Source organism: Gobio gobio, assembly GCF_949357685.1.
Source record: "Gobio gobio genome assembly, chromosome: 2".
Classification (NCBI taxonomy): Eukaryota; Metazoa; Chordata; class Actinopteri; order Cypriniformes; family Gobionidae; genus Gobio; species Gobio gobio.
In genome coordinates, this window is record NC_137098.1 from 13,231,224 (window position 1) to 13,248,834 (window position 17,611).

Consider the following 17,611-nt stretch of genomic DNA (forward strand, 5'->3'; position numbering starts at 1 on the left):
GATGTATTCACAACAGACCAATGATGGTACGACGGCTTTTACCAGCCGGACCAAACTTTTTCCAGAAATTTTTCTCCCCAAAATTGAGATCTAAATTATGTGACACTACTTTGCTCATCGACTTCGTTTGAAGTACATCTGGGTGTTTATTGTTATTTAAAGTCACAAGCTGTCCTTTCTTTTGTGTAAACTACTTTAATTCAATTCAATTTTTTATTTAAATACGAATTAAGAATGCCACATGTAGGTTGACTTCTTGTCTATTTCAACATTGTTCTGTTGGTTTGAGTATCCTCACACGGCAACTGCTTGCTCAACCAATGGCGCGAGTTTGGGACAGGACCGTGTTTGGCAGGACAATGGTAGATGGGCAAGTGTTTAGACACATTTTTTTAAAATTACTTTTGAAAGCACACACTTAAACATCACAAGTGCAAACACTGAATTGATCTGTTCATGATAAAGATGAGCTCCTTGTATCCACTGACATTCTGGACTTGATAACGATTAGTTCACAGCAATGAGAACAATCCTGCGCATCAATAAATCTCCACTCAATTATCATCCAATGGCGGTGGAGACACTCCAACTGCAACTTACTTGGCTTTCATTCTGCAATGAGCCAGCGATCAATCTCACACCTGCAAATGAAAACGGATGTACACGACCAGACCCACTGGAGAAACTAATGACGGGAGTCTGTCGTTAATAAATAGGGTGTCAAATTATCTGATTAGGTGGATGGTGCGAAGTAGTGACTTCTCTTTGAAAAGGGAAAGTGAGAGAAATTAAGGAAGTACAATGTTCAGTTATTTGACAATTTAGACTCCACATGGCATAAAAAGATTGCCAATTCCGAATGCAGTTTTGAATCTTGAATCTGAATTATTAGATTACTTTAATTGCATAATTTCTTTGTCTTCTCATCTTTATCTACAGCATACAAGGACATTACGTTAATTTGTCTTTGATACTGGCAAAAGAAAAGGAGGAGAACAAATAAGCAGGGAATGCTGGTGATTCTCCATCTGTGACCGTATTTATCATTTGGGTGGGTCCCTGACCCTCCACTGCGCTCAGGTGAGCACTGGTTGCAGGAGACGTAAAATAATAAATGGCTTAATTTCAGGGCTGAATCTAGGTCATTCTCTGCCATCTCTCACAGGCTTTTGCCTTTGCGCCAAGGCCAGCTGTGTTCATGGCCATTATCAATCTAAGCATTGATCTCTTCTGCACTATTTAACTGTTCTGTGCGAGGCAGCTTGAAAAATGTCACAAATGACAAATGTGGCTCATAATGAGCATCTTGAATGTGAAGTCAAAGCCACACACACCCAAAAACAACAGGAAGCACCCACAGTTGGGTTTTATTGTTTTCTTCTACGATATTTGTATTAGGGATGTGTGCAACGACTAATTTTTGGAAAATGTTTTAACTGACTAGTCGACTATTCTAACCCCACCCCTTGGAGACAGTCTGTATATGCGATCGATCTATTTGAAAGAACACAATCTATGAAACTAGGGGTGTGACGAGATTTCTGGTGGCTGTGAAAAGCTGTCTCGTGTCATATTGTCATGACGGAGTGTGAGGGTGAAGTTAGATAGAATATGCCACGGCAACGTTTACATTATGCCTCCACTGTCGTTTTGGCATGCAAATATCTCCCAATATGAAAACTATCTTAGGCTGGGCAGTGAAGGCGTAACCATCTCTTAGCTCAGTATCATGCTTGAAGAAAAATTCGGTCTATTTGCACTTTGAAATTTGAGATAGTACTTTGATTATGGTTGCACTTATTGTTTGCACTTAACATCTGATCAATTTGTGGAAAGGAGTTCAGTTAGGTGGTCAAAAGTTGTAGAAGCTCATAAATCATGTGCAGTTCTAAGGTCTGAAGAGACAATCATACAGGAAAGAAGCCAGTCAGTTGAGTTTGTGGCAAAAACCTTTTACAGTGCTTGCGTATTGTTGTCTTTTACTGCATATGATAATTCATATTCAAAAAGTAGAACTGAAATGACATTACAAGTTGATTAGTTAAAACATTTCAAAATGGACCTGCAGACTATTTTTCTAGTCATGCATTTCATCGAGGATTTCTTAAAAATATTACGTAAAAATATCGCCTCGTTCTCGTGCACCCAATCTCGTGTCTTGTCTCGTGAGCCAAGTGTCTCATCACACCCCTAATGAATACTCAAATCACATACTGAACGCCGCTAAAAATAGATTAGATACATGCAACGTGCTTGCCCTGCATTATGATCATTGTATTAAACTTGAGCGTTCACTGAAGCAATGTTAGCCATCATAGATATATTTATTCAAATCAACTGAGTCAATAGCAGAAACAATAAGTTCAAACCTAATAGCCTATATTATAAATTGATTTCCTCAAATAAAAAGTTAGACAACATACGCCAGCACATTAAGGCATTGTTGTTTGTTACCACAGCAACCACTTGCGGGGTTGAACGCGCTTCTCATGTATGAAAAGTATCTGTACACATGACGTGCATCAAATATTGCAAAAAAACGCTTGACGTGTACTAATAATAATTATACATTATTTAACCGTATTTTCTTATCGTAAGGATGTTGATATAGCAACTGTTCAAGTGTCCAGTAAGTTTCATTCATAATGTTTCTCCTTTAATCCATTATAAAATTTCATACCGATGTCCCTCATAACCGGTAGGATAAAGCCTAAGCAAACTTAATTGTTAGTTTGACATGACAGAAGAAAACGGAAAAGTTGTGTAGGCTTTCAAAATCCTCCCTAACCTTGCTCATCTTCCGAGTAGAGATTTCTCTGAACCCTCCATGAGCGCCAGAGAAAACCAACGCACACAAAACCTTAAATTATTTTGTATTTATTAATTACGTAAAATTAAAATGTTTTGCTGCAGATATAAATTTTTGCAATATATTAATTTCAAGATTTAACATTAACATGACTGTAATTTAAATGTAGCCATTGTAAAAATATAAGCAAAACATGAAATGTGCAAAAAATAAATACTTTTGTAAATGACTAGTATTTTCCAAGTCGACTAGCAGCAGCACTATCGTTTAAATGACTAATCGCCTAGTCTCACACATCCCTAATTTGTATTTTATTTGTAATGCTTCATAAATGCCATGTGACTAAATCACTCTGCAGCCACAGATAGTGACTTCATGACACTTGATTGTCTGATGGTAATACAAACCCAAACCCTTTACTAGTGCCTACCCAGAGCTGTGATTTCAAATGCAAAAGACAAATTTAATCATTTAATTTGCAAGCAACAAACTTTAAATGTAGTTAAAATACATAACTATAATATAATAATACTATCTATAATACTTGTATATATACACACACCATCACTATCTTCGTCGTTCAAAATTATTTAGTAGTAGCAGTGTTATTTTAGTATTATTTATATATTTCAGTATTCATTTATATTTTGAATAAACCTTTTTTTAACAGAATAAACCTCTAAATTTGTTCTTATATACTTGAATTATAATTTTAGTTGGAGTATTTTTTTTTTATCATCTTTAATCAAACTGAAAGGATTTAAATCAAAGCTAAATAAAATAAATATATAATTTTAGTCCTTGAAATGTAAACTTATTTCAGTTAGTTCTCAAGGCAACCCTTCTAATTTTCAATTTTTTCATCTAATATTTTATTTAATTTTATTTATTTACGTAATTAATTAATTCATTATTTCAGCTTTACATCAGTTTATAAACTATTTTTTTATATTTTTACTTAAAAGTAACACTGTTAACACAGTAGCTACAATTTAACAATTAAACAAAAAAAACATCACTATACTTGGATAATATAACATAAGTAAAATGCTTGGATTTTAGACTAAGTTTATAAGTGAAATTGAGGAACTTCTCCACATTTCAAATCTTGAAAACATAATTTTCAAACTCTGCCCGAACCATTTAAACAGATCCCACCAGGACATCAGTAACATTACCTCCTGTCCAGTGAGGAAGAGCAGTACATCTCCCTCATCTTCCTCACACATGTGGATCTGGATGACCGTGCGAATGGCCGCTTCCAAGTAGTCTCTCTCAGGCTCGGGCGTGTAAAAGATCTCCACGGGATGCGTCCGGCCGGGAATGGTGAGCAAGGGGCAGTTGTCGAAATAAACCTGGAACTTTCCAGCGTCCAGAGTGGCACTCATTACGATGACCTGGGGAGAAATAAATGGACTGAATTAGCTTTTGAAAGGACACCATTTCACATAGCACTTGGTAAAAGCTGCGACTCTTTGCCCGTGTCTACAGCGAGCACATCTCATTCTCTCTGGGGACATTATGATTCTAATGGAGGAAAAAAAGCACAGAGCCATTTTGAGGTCCACCCGGCACCTTTCCACATCACGACACGTTATAATTGCTCTTAAAGCATATTAAACTTTAAAGCTGGATGGGGACACGGGGCCGAGGGATCACTTGGAGTCACCTAGACCTTATTTAACAGTCTCTGAACACATGTATAACCTTTGATTTGTTCCTGACAACAAGTAGTCATTACCCATCTGCTTTATGAGAATCGGTCCAGCACATTTCAGCCATAAAACTCGCTGCGCTTCTGCTCTCCTTGGGCTGATGGCTTTCAAATGGGCTGACCCAGCAGCAGTCGCTTTACCTCCACTAAAGCGACTGGCTGTGCATTTCTGAGTGGAATGGCCACGTTTGTCTTCAAACAAACGGCCACACAGCTGTCAGGTGTGTGAGCAGCATCATCGGCAACAGCCAGATGAAGAATATACAGAGAGACAGACACGCTCACAGAATGATTTGCATTTGTTAAGAGGACGATTTCTCCTGGCTCAGCTTTATTCAGCTTCAAAACTAAAGCTCTCTCTATGACTTTGAATTAGGGCTGAACGATTTTGGAAAAATAATCAAATTGCGATTTTTTTTTAACCAATATTGCGATTTAATAACCGTATACTTTAAAGCTCATTATCTTCTGAATTATTCAACAATGAACCATTGTATATTAATGCTGGGAATCTTTAGGCACCCCACAATCCGATTCCGATTCTGGAGGTCACGATCCGATTCCAAAACAATTCTTGAGCTTTTTCTTATAAATTAATCTTATTAATAAAACTGAAAAAACTGTTTTAATTATATATGTAATAAGTACTTTAAAAAAAAAATGTAATTAAAACAATTGCATGTTAATTTTAAATATAAAAACTAATAAAGCTGAAAAATAACAGTAAATATAGATAGTAAAAAATAAAGAGGAACAAAAAACATTAAAAGCAATGAACAAAGTGCTTTCAGCATTTAACAGTTCAGAACTGTGAATGATTTTTTTCTGTTGCTTGATTATTAATGATGACATCATAGATCTGCACTCACTCTAATGCACAGATCTCTATTGAATTATAAGATGTGGTTTGTCCTGTTTGTTTAATTCCTTAAGACATTACTGACTGTGCTTTTATGACGCAAAATGAATGTAAACATTTTGAGAAGCGCACAGCCTCATACGTGAGCTCTCTGAAATTGAAAGCCTTCTGTCACTGTCAGTGAGTTTCCCATTTTTAATATACAAGCACACTGCATTCCAAACGACATAAATGAAGCCTTCGTAGAGCATTTGTAAGGAAAATACCGGCGGGCGAGAACGCACTGTAAACGCAACATCAAGCAAAGCGCACGTTTCTCATAGCGCATATATCCTGTGCAATGAAGCCCGCGAATGTCATTGTAATTCGTTTCAACCTTTCCAAACAATATGAAATATTATTTTATGGTTCGAGTAGTGTGTGGAAATGGAAGCAAGCAGAATACGGGTGTTTCTAAAACACATGCAGCACATGCGGTTCAAATCTAAACTCAGAATCGATCCAGAATCATTGGAGAGAGAATCTTTTCTCCCACCTATTGTATAGTATGACATTATTAGATCGATTAAACACAAACGTTTTTTTCCTATAGGCCAGGCCTGTAGGCGTAACGTGCCACGGTGATGCTTCTTCTGCAGACTGCTTTACTCCCATGTGTCACATGACCAGACTGTAATCGCAGCCTTTGTGGTTAAAAAATCGTGTGATCATATCGCGATATAATTCGAATTAATTGTTCAGCCCTACTTTGAATGCATATTTATGTAACAGATTATTCAAAAAGAAAGCATCATTTTAACCACCATGCCAACAGGTCTATGCAAGTGTATATCAATGACAAATGTATGCATTTACATGCAATAGGACTAGGTATAGGCAAGTATCTAATTACTATGCATGTACAATATGGAATAGGACTGTAATATAAAGTGCAACTAACCCTTAACCAAACCCTAACCCTAATTATATAGTGAGTACATGTTAATTAACATTACTCAATACTCATTTGCATTACATCACTGCAACAAGGGCACCTTAAAATACAAGTGTAATCGATCAATAAGATGCATTTAGAAAACAGATGGGAGGAATTCCTATTTCATGTCGACTTTAATATTATTCCCTACATGTCCCCCACTTTAATTAAAAAAACAACCACAAGGTGGTGCAAATACATGATCAGAATCACATACCTTAAGGTCAGACCTTTGACGGACCACTTCTTTGAGGACGCCCATCAGAATATCTGTGGCTAATGTGCGCTCGTGAGCCTCATCGAGAATAATGACACCGTATCGCTCCAGTAAGGGGTCGTTCATAGCCTCACGGAGTAACATACCATCTGTCATATATCTGTAGACAGAAGACACATTTTTAAATCTCATCTCAGGTGTCACCAAAAAAGACCAAATGTTAATAACTACTATTCATTTCCATGATGTTTTTGAAAAAATCGTGTACACATTATTTGATGTCTAAATCTTTGTTTCCTATAACTTACTTCAGTATGGTCTTTGCAGAACTACAGTCCTCAAATCTGATTGAGTACCCAACCTCCTGGCCCAGCATGACATCCATTTCATCTGCCACTCTCTGAGCCACACTCATGGCTGCCACCCTACGTGGCTGCGTACAAGCCACACCACGCTTCGGGCCAGGTAGGGACCTAACCATGTCCACACACCACTGAGGGATCTGAAAAAGAGGACACGACCAAATCATTATTATGCTCTACTGTGTTTCTCAGGTCTTTTCTTAAACCAAATGAATGAGTACATTTGTTAACATGGTCCCAGTCTCAGATTCCCTCTCGGCAAGGTTGTGGAAAAAGGACACAGCAGCTGTGGTTACCCGTGCATGCTAACAGGCAGCAGGTGTATCACTTATGTGACTATACTACAACTATAACAACAATTATTATTATATATTTATATTAAGTTAAAAAAAATGTTTAAGAAATATTGAACTGTCAAATAAAATAGGTTAAATAAAATAAAAACTAAACTAAAATAGAAATATATAATAATTACTATTATCTAAAATATTGTATTGTGTTCAATTAAATATTTAAAGAAATATTACAATTACACTGTAAAATAAAATCTGTTAAACAATAAAAAAAATAGAAATATATAATTACTAATATAATTATTATTTAAAATATTTTATTTAAATTGCAGAAACTAAACAAATCAATAAAGAAATAGTGATGTAAAACATAATATTTCATAAAATAATTACCATTCAAAATCATTAAAATTATTCAAATTAAACAAACCAAGAAAGAAATTATTTTATTTTATTTTTATTTTTGCTTATCTTTGCAAACCTTGATGTTTGTTTTTGTTCCTCATTTTTACACTATTTACAGATAATTGTTTTGGTATATAATCATATCAATGTTAAAAAGTAGTATTAAAAAAAAATGAACAAATAGCCTAATTTTCTGCCATATACAATTTCATAAAATTATCAGCTAGCAAATAACTTTGGAGTGAGGTGAACCCAGAACAGTCTAAACTAAATGATTTATAGGCTATTTATTTTACTACACATTGTGAACATAAATAAGCTGAAAGACTGTGGATAATTAAAACTAACTCTTACACCCACTCTTGCCAAACTGGGTAAGCACACTTGTGTTCTCATTTCAGACGTGTTCAGAGTAAATTATTAAACTGATTCGTGAGTTCAGTGTTGGACAGTTGTTCTAACCAGTCGTTAAAATTATTTGGTTCAAAGGAGTCATTAGGTCGCGAATCGTACATTAGCAGACGCGTTGTGTGCGAATCCCGTCTGTTAGAACATTGCGAAAGATTTGTCAACACACAGAAAACACTTCATAACTGGATAGGATTTGTTTCCCGTTTATTGAAAGTATGGTTTATGTCAGCTGGTCAGAGAAGAGTTAACGTTTTTTGAGCGCAATTCACACCCAGTGGTAATTAAAGGAAAACATCGTCTGATAGCGCCACGTGCAACATGGATTCGGTTTTTCCGACCTTTTGATTTTGATTAACGTAATTTGTGAAATATTAGAAAGCTAAGAATGCGTATTTTGAAGACAGAGAGAGTGCGAGCGGGGGAGGAGCTCTCTGATCGTTCTCTCGGTTAACGCAAGCGCAGCAGTCATCTACTACATCAATCATAAATCTGCCACAAAAAAAAATCAATGTAGGAAAAACCCTGATATTAATATGAAACAAAGTCTCAGATTTCAAATTACACCTATTTTTTTTACGAAATTCAAAAACATAAATACTGTTTTGGCACGTGACGCGAGATCGCTCTGCGCAGCTCAGCTCAAGAGAACCGGCAGCCCAGAGCGCACATGAACGGATCATCTCTGCTTTAAAACCAGTTACAGCGCGAGATGAACATGAATGAGCATCTGAACGCGTGTTAAAAAATACAGGACAACTTACCGAAATCTGTATCATGTCACATGGAATAGCTCAATCAGTGTTTCAACCGCAGAAAGACTAAAACGGCTTGTAAACAATGTCATGTAACGACACATTTACCTCTTTTTTAATGTTCTTCAATATTTAATGTTTTAATGTTCTTCAAAATTTAATGCAGGCATGTATGAATAAATCTGGCAAGTTTTTATGACAGCCACCATTTAAATGTTTATATTTCAAAAAACGAATTGGAGTAGAAATATGATTATGTAATTGTAAAGTTAATATTATAACTTTGTTTAAACATCATTTAGTGTAATTTTATTGTGTTTGTATAAAAATTTGTACATTTTTACCTTCAATATTAGTAGGCTAATGTAGTATCAACTGACTCACATAGTTTACAACATTAGTTCAGAGATTTGTTTTCCTTGAGAAAATTTGCCATGTATTGTACCTGATATATCCAAAATAATCGATATTGAATTGAAAGCTTGTGAATCGAAATCGAATTGTGAAATTTGTGTCAATACCCAGCCCTAGTAATGATTTAAATTATAATTCAAATCTTGCCTTTATAACAATGAGAAACCCGTCACTGTTGTATTAAATTTGACCTAGTCTTTTTATTTCTGCTATTCCTCAATGCAGGATGAGGGTGAAGAAGCGGAAACAACCTCCTCCCAAGAAAACACTATTGGAAGATCTCCTTCAAGGGACTTCTTGAGGATTTGTTTTAAAATGATTAGTTATTATTTGATTTAAATTTTACAAAGATATATGCAGAATTTTGTCTGAGAAATAAAAGGATACTTACTTTATAATTTGTCTTAAATCTAATCGTGAGAAAATCTAATCGTGAAATTAGTATTGTGAATCATATCGCATCATGAGTTGAGTGAATCGTTACATCCCTAGTGTCAAGCTCTGAGATGATCGGTGCACGTTGAGTTTTCAAATGAAAGTTATAACTGACCCAAACACAGAGCGCTTGCAGTGGAGCAATATAATTAAATCAGAGAATTTGTGTTTTGATAGTTGCACTAAGCCATATAGCATTCTCGTGACCTTGCATTGTTAAAAAAAAAACATTAAATTGCAGAACAATTGGTGAGTAACACTGCTTTATACAGTTAACTCGGTGTAAAAATAAACAGACTTTTACTCATATGTGGCGCTTGGCAAGTGCAACCCTGGGTGAGATATTTGAATACGCAGCATTTTTTTTTTTCTCCAGATTTACACGATTCACATGGATCATACTTAGAAATTTGACTAGCTTGTAAAAAATAAAAAAAATTTGGCGGTCTCTGACCTGTGTGGTCTTTCCAGAGCCTGTCTCTCCAACGAGCACAAAGCTCTGATGACGGTTGAGGATGTCATTAAAACGTTCTTTGTACTCCCAGACGGGCAACTGCAGCCTCTTCTTGAGGATCTCGTAGTAACGCGGTGTGTGAGGCAGGTTGGTGAAGGGGTTGATCTGCTGATTCATGGCTGTCTGCTTCAGAGGAAGCATCCCACCGACAGGGACGCTGAGGGGCACACTAGATCCCTTGCTGTCTCTTTCTCGGTCCCGATCACGGTCTCGGTCTCTGTCGCGGTCACGATCGCGATCCTTCGACCGGTCATCCCGATCTCTGTCCCGGTCCTTACTGATGGGAAGACAAAAGTAATAGCAACACAAGGTTTTAGTTCTCTGGCAAACCAAAAGTTAATGCTCAAACTCACAAGACATTCATGAGAATGTGATCTTCAAACTATGCATTTAAGCATGCACTTTATTGACTCTGTTAACCAACTCTTACATAATATCTTATAAAAAAGTGTTTTAGAGATGTTGGGTTTCAGTTGTACTTTTTTTAGAAAACCCAACTTACTGTCTCCTGTGAATCTGTGCTATTAAATCTGTACTATTTAACTCATTTAATAGCAACTTCAAGACAGGGAACTAGTGTCAGCGAAACTGGTCTTTCTAAAGGTATATTGTGTTTTTCTGGCTTATTTATATGCTGTTGGATTTGTTTAGGGAATTGAGGCGTCTTGTCTGTCAGTGGTTGTTCAGCACATAAATTATGGAATAGTCTCTTAGAGGCCAGGAAAAACTTCAATTTCAAAACTTCTAGATTTCAGATATTTACAAGCGGGAGGGAGGAAGTAAAAACTTTTTGTTTACCGACATTCTTCAAAATTAGAGATGGGCGTTTTCCAAAATATATTGTACTCGAATATTAGAAAAGAGAGATTTAAAAAATTTATATTTGAATATTTATTTAAATGACATTTAAATGGTCGGCAACCGAAATTATTTGGCCGAAAATAGCAATAAGTGACTTATTAGGTCGAATTAGTGAAGACAGAATAAATGTAACCGAACAATGACGTTTTTGATGCGCGTCTGAAAGAGAGGCACGCACGCTTCAAAATGCAGCAAACATGTCGAAAGTGTGGAAGCATTAAAGTGTCCGAGATTAAAAAATGGCCGTTTGCAGACACTGTCCAAGCACCCTCAGTTGATACTGTAATATATTGGCAAATGCTCCTGTGCATATTTGTGTCTGTAGAACGTCAAATGTATCCATTTACAACGTGTTTCTGCAGTGGTGACAGGCTCGCAAAACCTCTCATGAATAAACAAACAAAGTGTAGACATGAATCGATGCAAGGAAGATATTTATTGTGCATTGTTATGTTGTTATGTTATGTTATGTTATGTTATGTTATGTTATGTTGTTATGTTATGTTATATGTTATGTTATGTTATGTTATGTTATAGCGGCTTCATTGAACTTTGTGAGATCGTGATGAACTGACATAGCGACAGCGTTTAGTGATCGTAAATGGAGTGGTCTTGGCTCGCTTTCGAGTCAGTCAATATAATCCATTGAATACAACTATTAGAGATGCTCCGATCAGCATTTTTGGGGCCGATCACTGATTACCGATCACCAAGATCATGATCTGCCGATTGCCGATCACTGCCGATCACAGAATGGCAGGGGAATGGGAATCTTTTATCTATAATCTTGCAGAGTTTGCACCATTTGTAGAAATGAAACTAACTCTAAATTAACTGTATTGAGAGAAAAAAACTGAAGAAATAGGCTAGAGTCAAGATCTTGAAGAACCACCAAGTGTTTATTTTAGAAAATGAGATAACTTAAGGCTACTGTAGGCCATCTTTCCCAAATAAATGTATATAATAAATGTATATAATTATCTCACCTAAATATTTGATCATGCAGTGCATTTTTGTTTTTAAAGACAAATTTTCAGGTAGGTCTAACATTAGTATTGAGGTAAGAAATACTAAAGACATTTAATAAGAAATCAAATGTAAATTTATATTGGTCTTCCCTGAATAAATTAAATTAGATTAATCCTTACACTTAAGGTTGCAAAAGTTAGTCATTCAAGAGCAGTGAGTGTCATAAAGGTTCATCAAACAACACAAGACAAAGAGAAACTCAGAGACAGCAGCAGTTTATTCGACAGCTGTCACTTTAAGAGCGAACACGGAGACGGTTACAGCTGCACAAACTTTCACTCGCGAGTCACAACGGGGTTTACGTGCATACTCGTCAAGACGGTAATTTAGTACATACATTTGTGTGTATCTGACCATTTCACCGCAATTTGTTCTCGCAAGCTTTTGTGTGTGTGTGTGTGTGTGTGTGTGTGGGCGCGCGCTCGCGGTCTGGAGAGCGCGAGTGCTGAGCAGTTTGAACACTGGCAAGACTTAAAAATAAATGCAAATGATAAACTTTAGTGACGATGAGACACTGCCTCGATTGTGCAAGTGGCAAATCCTGTCAACAGTGGCAAATCCTGTCAACTGTGCAGCTTGATTTTAGTGCAGATGCGATGATATGAAGCCATTTGAGCATTTTGAAAGGGAGAGAGCGCGCGCACGCGGTGATTCACTCGCGCTGTTTGTGAACTTATACAGTCATTTGAAAACTTTCTGTGAGACGCAAGTTATTTAATATAGAAATATGAATTGTACCTCACTTCAGCATTATAATTATTTTACCCGCGCTGGAAAGAGAATGAGATGGTGTCGCTGCATATCATGCCCTAGCTCTCACGGCAGGTGCGGGTTTATGTGTCGTCAGCATGCGATCGGTTCATGAGATCGGCCTTTTTAGAGACCGCCGATCAATCATCCCAAAGCGATTATCGACCGATCGAGATCGGTTGCTGATCAATCGGAGCACCCCTAACAACTATTGTTTTTCATGTTGCAAAAAGGAATAATGGCTAATTGCATGCTGCAAAGCTGTGGTGGAGCCGTTGCTTAGCCTACATCTGCATTTTAATAGAGCACCCACAGTGATTTCAGAAGCACCCTCAGTGATTTGTTTATGAGACCTGTAGGGATAATAGGCCAAAGATAAGATGGATTTTTATTTTACTTTTTTATTTTAAGTTATATTGTGCTTTGTTTGTATGTCTGCTAGAATGCTAAAAAATGTTCAATGTTAATTTTAAAATTGTAGATTTGTCATTTATTTTTCTTTAAAAAAAAAGCAAGACTAAATAGTAAAGCACATTTTTACTATTTAATTTATACAATGGTAAATAAATTAGCAAAATAAATGAAAAAAAAAATAATCTAAAAACCATGTTAGGTATTCGGCTTCGGCCAAGTGTTTTATTATTATTCGGCTTCTGCCAAGAATTTTCATTTCGGCGCATCCCTATTTTTTTATTCATCAAGTTTATCGTCACCATTTCTGAACAAGTTTACGATTAGGCAATGTACACAACAAGCTTACGTTATTTCTTAAGGTTTTCTTTTTTAGTCAAAAACATCATTAAATAATGTTAATAAAGCAGACTGCGGCAATTATTGTATAGAATGTACACAACACTGATACCAGCTGCGCTTTCTTGCTCTCATCTCGGACCGACAGTGAGTTGACATGCACCTGCCTCCTCTCATTCACTCCGGTTAAATAGTGTTGGTGTGACAGGTCTGACCTTCGCGCAGGATTGCACATATTTTTACTCATTCCCGTAGATTTCCCTCCCACATCTGAAGCACACACACATACAGTAATAAAGCCGCCTCTGACATACAAGTGCAAAAATGAGCTCCTTTTCCCAGCTTATTAATGGTCAAATAAACTCAAAAATAATGCCCATCTTGGTGAGTATTAACGTAAACAGTCATAAACAGTTCAGGAAGAATGTGTAACAGGAACAGTATTTTGGATCCATGCGTGCGCCAGGTCTTAAAGAGACAGCAGCCGAATAAATGTGCCACTCTCTTTGTTAATGTTATTCAAAATACAAAAAGACAAACGAGCACTTACTGCTCTTGACTGATTAACTTATTAATTTATTACAATGAAGATTATCCAATGTTATTTTAATTTTGATTACAGGAAATCCCCATGAACATCTTACTATTGGTGAGCTGAGTAAACTGAAGATTAAAACGCTTTGAATGATTAAACATGACTAAATGCTTCTCATCAGGGACGGAAATTAGCACCTGCCACCAGCAAAATGCGGGTGATTTTGTGTTGTAGCGGGTAAACTCGCTTCACCTACCGGCCACCGTGGCGGGTAAATAAAAATAGCATAGCCTACTGTTTCACCTGGACGGCGGACACTTTTAGAGGAGGCACACCTTAAAAAAAAATGTGGAGTTACAAATCAAATTCCCAATAAGTAGTAGAGAAGTTAATTTGCGCGTGTTTGCGTTTTAGCGGCTTTGTTGCCATAGCGGCGGAGTCTCGAGAACATGAGCTGTAAACTTGCGCGGTTTTTTATAAAACATATCGAGCTCGCGTCGCATCCACCGTTTGAATGCAAGAAGATCTCCAGATATAGAGCTGAATAGAAAAAAAGGTATCAATGGGTCTGTCCAGTAACTCGTGATGAACCTCAGGCGAACTGCACACTTTATGAGAAGCATTTCAGTAGCTCAGACTGTCTTACTTAAAGCAGCAGCGGTGACAGACCGGTCTATGTGACAGACACATCTGTGCTTCTAAAGGTATAGGCCTAATGTTTTTTTTAATGGATAATATATTTATATAATATTCCATACATTATCAGAGCTTGGCAGATAGAATTATATATATTTTAGACAGGTTAATTAATAGATTATAGCCTAATTAATGTTATTATTAATGTATCATTTTAATCATACATAATAAATAATCCTGCCATATAAAGTTTGACATTTATTAAAAGAATATTTAGATAAAAATGGGACAAATAATTGCATAATAATATAGTCATAATTTAAGTAAATTAATAAACAAAAAATACATTTTTGAATTTCAGAATTGTCAAAAAAGTGATTACTGGTTCAGAGTGACTGCTTAAAGGGACAGTTCACCCAAAAATGAAAATTCTGTCATTATTTACTCACCCTCAAGTTGTTCCAAACATGTATACATTTCTTTGTTATGTTGAACACACAGGAAGATTACTATGGAAGTCAATGGTGCCCCCAAAGCAGCCTGGGTACAAACTTTCTGCAAAATATCTTCTTTTGTGTTCAGCAGAACATAGAAACTCATACAGGTTTGAAACATCATGATGGAGAGTAAATGATGACAGAATGTTTTAGTTTTGGGTGAACGATCCCTTTAAAGTGCACCAAATAGGCTACTAAAGAGTTCTTTAGAAATAAATTAAATAATCAAATGTAAAATAATATAAAATTTTATATTGTTGTGAATGGGTTAGGGCTGGGCGATATATATCGCATGACATTGTTAGGCGCATCTCGTCAGTAAAGCGGGTTCCTTGATTAGTAGTAAATCGCCATCACCTGCTTTCAGATAGAGCGGCATTTACTACACAGAGCCGTAGTTCACTGACAAGCTGAGCCATATCGCATTAATTATCACAGGCGATACGTCCATGATAATCTGTTATAGATTTTCGCGCATATTTCACTCGTATAGTGAGCGCTCGACGATCCGCACAGTGTGAGCCATGGTGTGAGCACATAAACCGTGAGCTTTGGCTTTACATCGCATGCGATCTACTCGTACAGTGTGAGTAGATAACCTTGCTGAAATCGCACCGTGTATGCCCAGCTTTAAGCAACTTGCATATATCGAAACAGCTCTTCAATGCCATCGCTCTAATATAAAGAGTGGTGTTAAGTTGCAAGGTCTAAACACCTCAGCTCGCAATGTAGCGGTGGTGATAGGGCATAGCGTCTGCTGTCTGACGTCTGTCACGCACCTGTTGATGAAGCTGCTAGGACTTACGTTAGGCTACTGCTGACTGCAGTGGTTTGAATCGGGAGAGCAGTCGGGGTTGAGGGCAAAGCAGTGGAGGTTGAGGTCGTTGATGCATCCGTAGCGCAGAACATTGATATGGGAAGCTGCTTGCTACGTCCGCGCATCCTAGCTTGGTGGCTGCTATATGATTACATTAGGGATGGGCGATATCTTATCGTTTGCGATATACCGGTAAAAATTCTCCCCACGATAAGAATTTGTCTTCCCGCGATAATAACGATAAAGCCTAGTTGATATCGCGACCCATCCGCACCGTGCCACCGCTGGCCGTCTCTTGATGCCCTAAGCGTTATTACTTTATGATGGCCGCGGTGGCTGCGTTCGTCAATTTGTATAGCTGAACGGGGGTTGGAGAGAGAATTGTCTTGTGGTGCCCCCGCAGCACTCGGTGCCCTAAGCGCCGCGCAATGGGAGCGGCGGCACTGAATCCGCATCTCACGTGCAGAGCGAAAACAACTAGAAGCTGCGGAAGAGTTCATAGCTAAACGAGGGGCACCTGAGGGTAATAATCTGAACCTGTACATACAGATGTATTTTCACTCGCTGAGCACTTGGACTGAGCGCTTAAGAGATTCGCTCTGTCTCAATCGATCGGCAAAGCACACTATTTCAGTTCAACTCAGTGTATTTGACGCACATTAAACACTAGTGTGAGGCGCGTGACAGAGCGCTCAGTGTTTCACACACACTCAAAGAGAGAGCGAGAGTCTTATACCACACAGAATTGACGTGCTACATGTAAACAATATCCTTTTTTGTATTTTCCTGTAAAATAATGGCGTTTATTTGGAATTGTTCAGCCTTTCATGAACAGGAAGAAACGAATGCACCGACGGGAATCTCATTGGCTGGCGTGCACCTATTACGGTGCCTGTTTTGATTTCAGCAAATCAGTAAGAATGAGCGCTGACAACGTGATTAATATTCATGAACCCAGAAGCTCATTAATCCTTAGTGCAGTTTATTTTTATTAGTAGAAGAATTCGTGGTATTATCTTATCAACTCAAATTACTGAAGTTCCATCATTATTTTCAACTTTTTTGTAATCTGAAGACATTTTTGGGATAATTACTTTTGCTGTTTCTGCTATTTTTACCACTGTTTGCACCATGAGTGTATGAATAAATACAGAATCAGTTTACATGTAAAACTTGTCATTGATTTGAATTATTATTGTTTGTATTGTGTGATGTTTTTTAGCACAGTTGGACTATTTAAACATTACCTGCACTTTTACAGAAGACAATTATATCTGCAACTTTTCCATTTCTGAAAAGGCTGGTGTGGAATTTTACATTAAAAAAAATAATTAATTAAATATATATATATAATATATAATAATATATATTTTTTTTTATGTATTATAGGAGCCTATTTGATGACATGTACGTTTTACTTTAGATCATTGTTTGTTTTAATCACTGAAACTCGCAAGAATGCATGCAGCTTTCACTTGTATCCAAAAACATGGGGAATACTACTACATTTATCGTCATTGATATCGTTATCGCAATAAATACTAGAAAATATCGGGATAAATTTTTAAGTCCATA

The 17,611-nt window shown here is 36.9% G+C and overlaps 1 protein-coding gene across 1 annotated transcript in view; it reads right to left on the reverse strand.

Annotated features, from left to right (window-relative positions):
- dhx15 (DEAH (Asp-Glu-Ala-His) box helicase 15) overlaps nucleotides 1-17,611 on the reverse strand; it is a 47,207-nt gene that overhangs the window by 26,264 nt on the left and 3,332 nt on the right. Inside the window, exons 2-5 of the mRNA XM_079811024.1 lie at nucleotides 10,102-10,438; nucleotides 6,884-7,077; nucleotides 6,576-6,735; nucleotides 3,988-4,206 (exon numbers count right to left, since the gene is read on the reverse strand). Coding sequence (XP_079667150.1) covers nucleotides 3,988-4,206; nucleotides 6,576-6,735; nucleotides 6,884-7,077; nucleotides 10,102-10,438 — 910 coding nt within the window. The remainder of the gene's footprint in view (nucleotides 1-3,987; nucleotides 4,207-6,575; nucleotides 6,736-6,883; nucleotides 7,078-10,101; nucleotides 10,439-17,611) is intronic.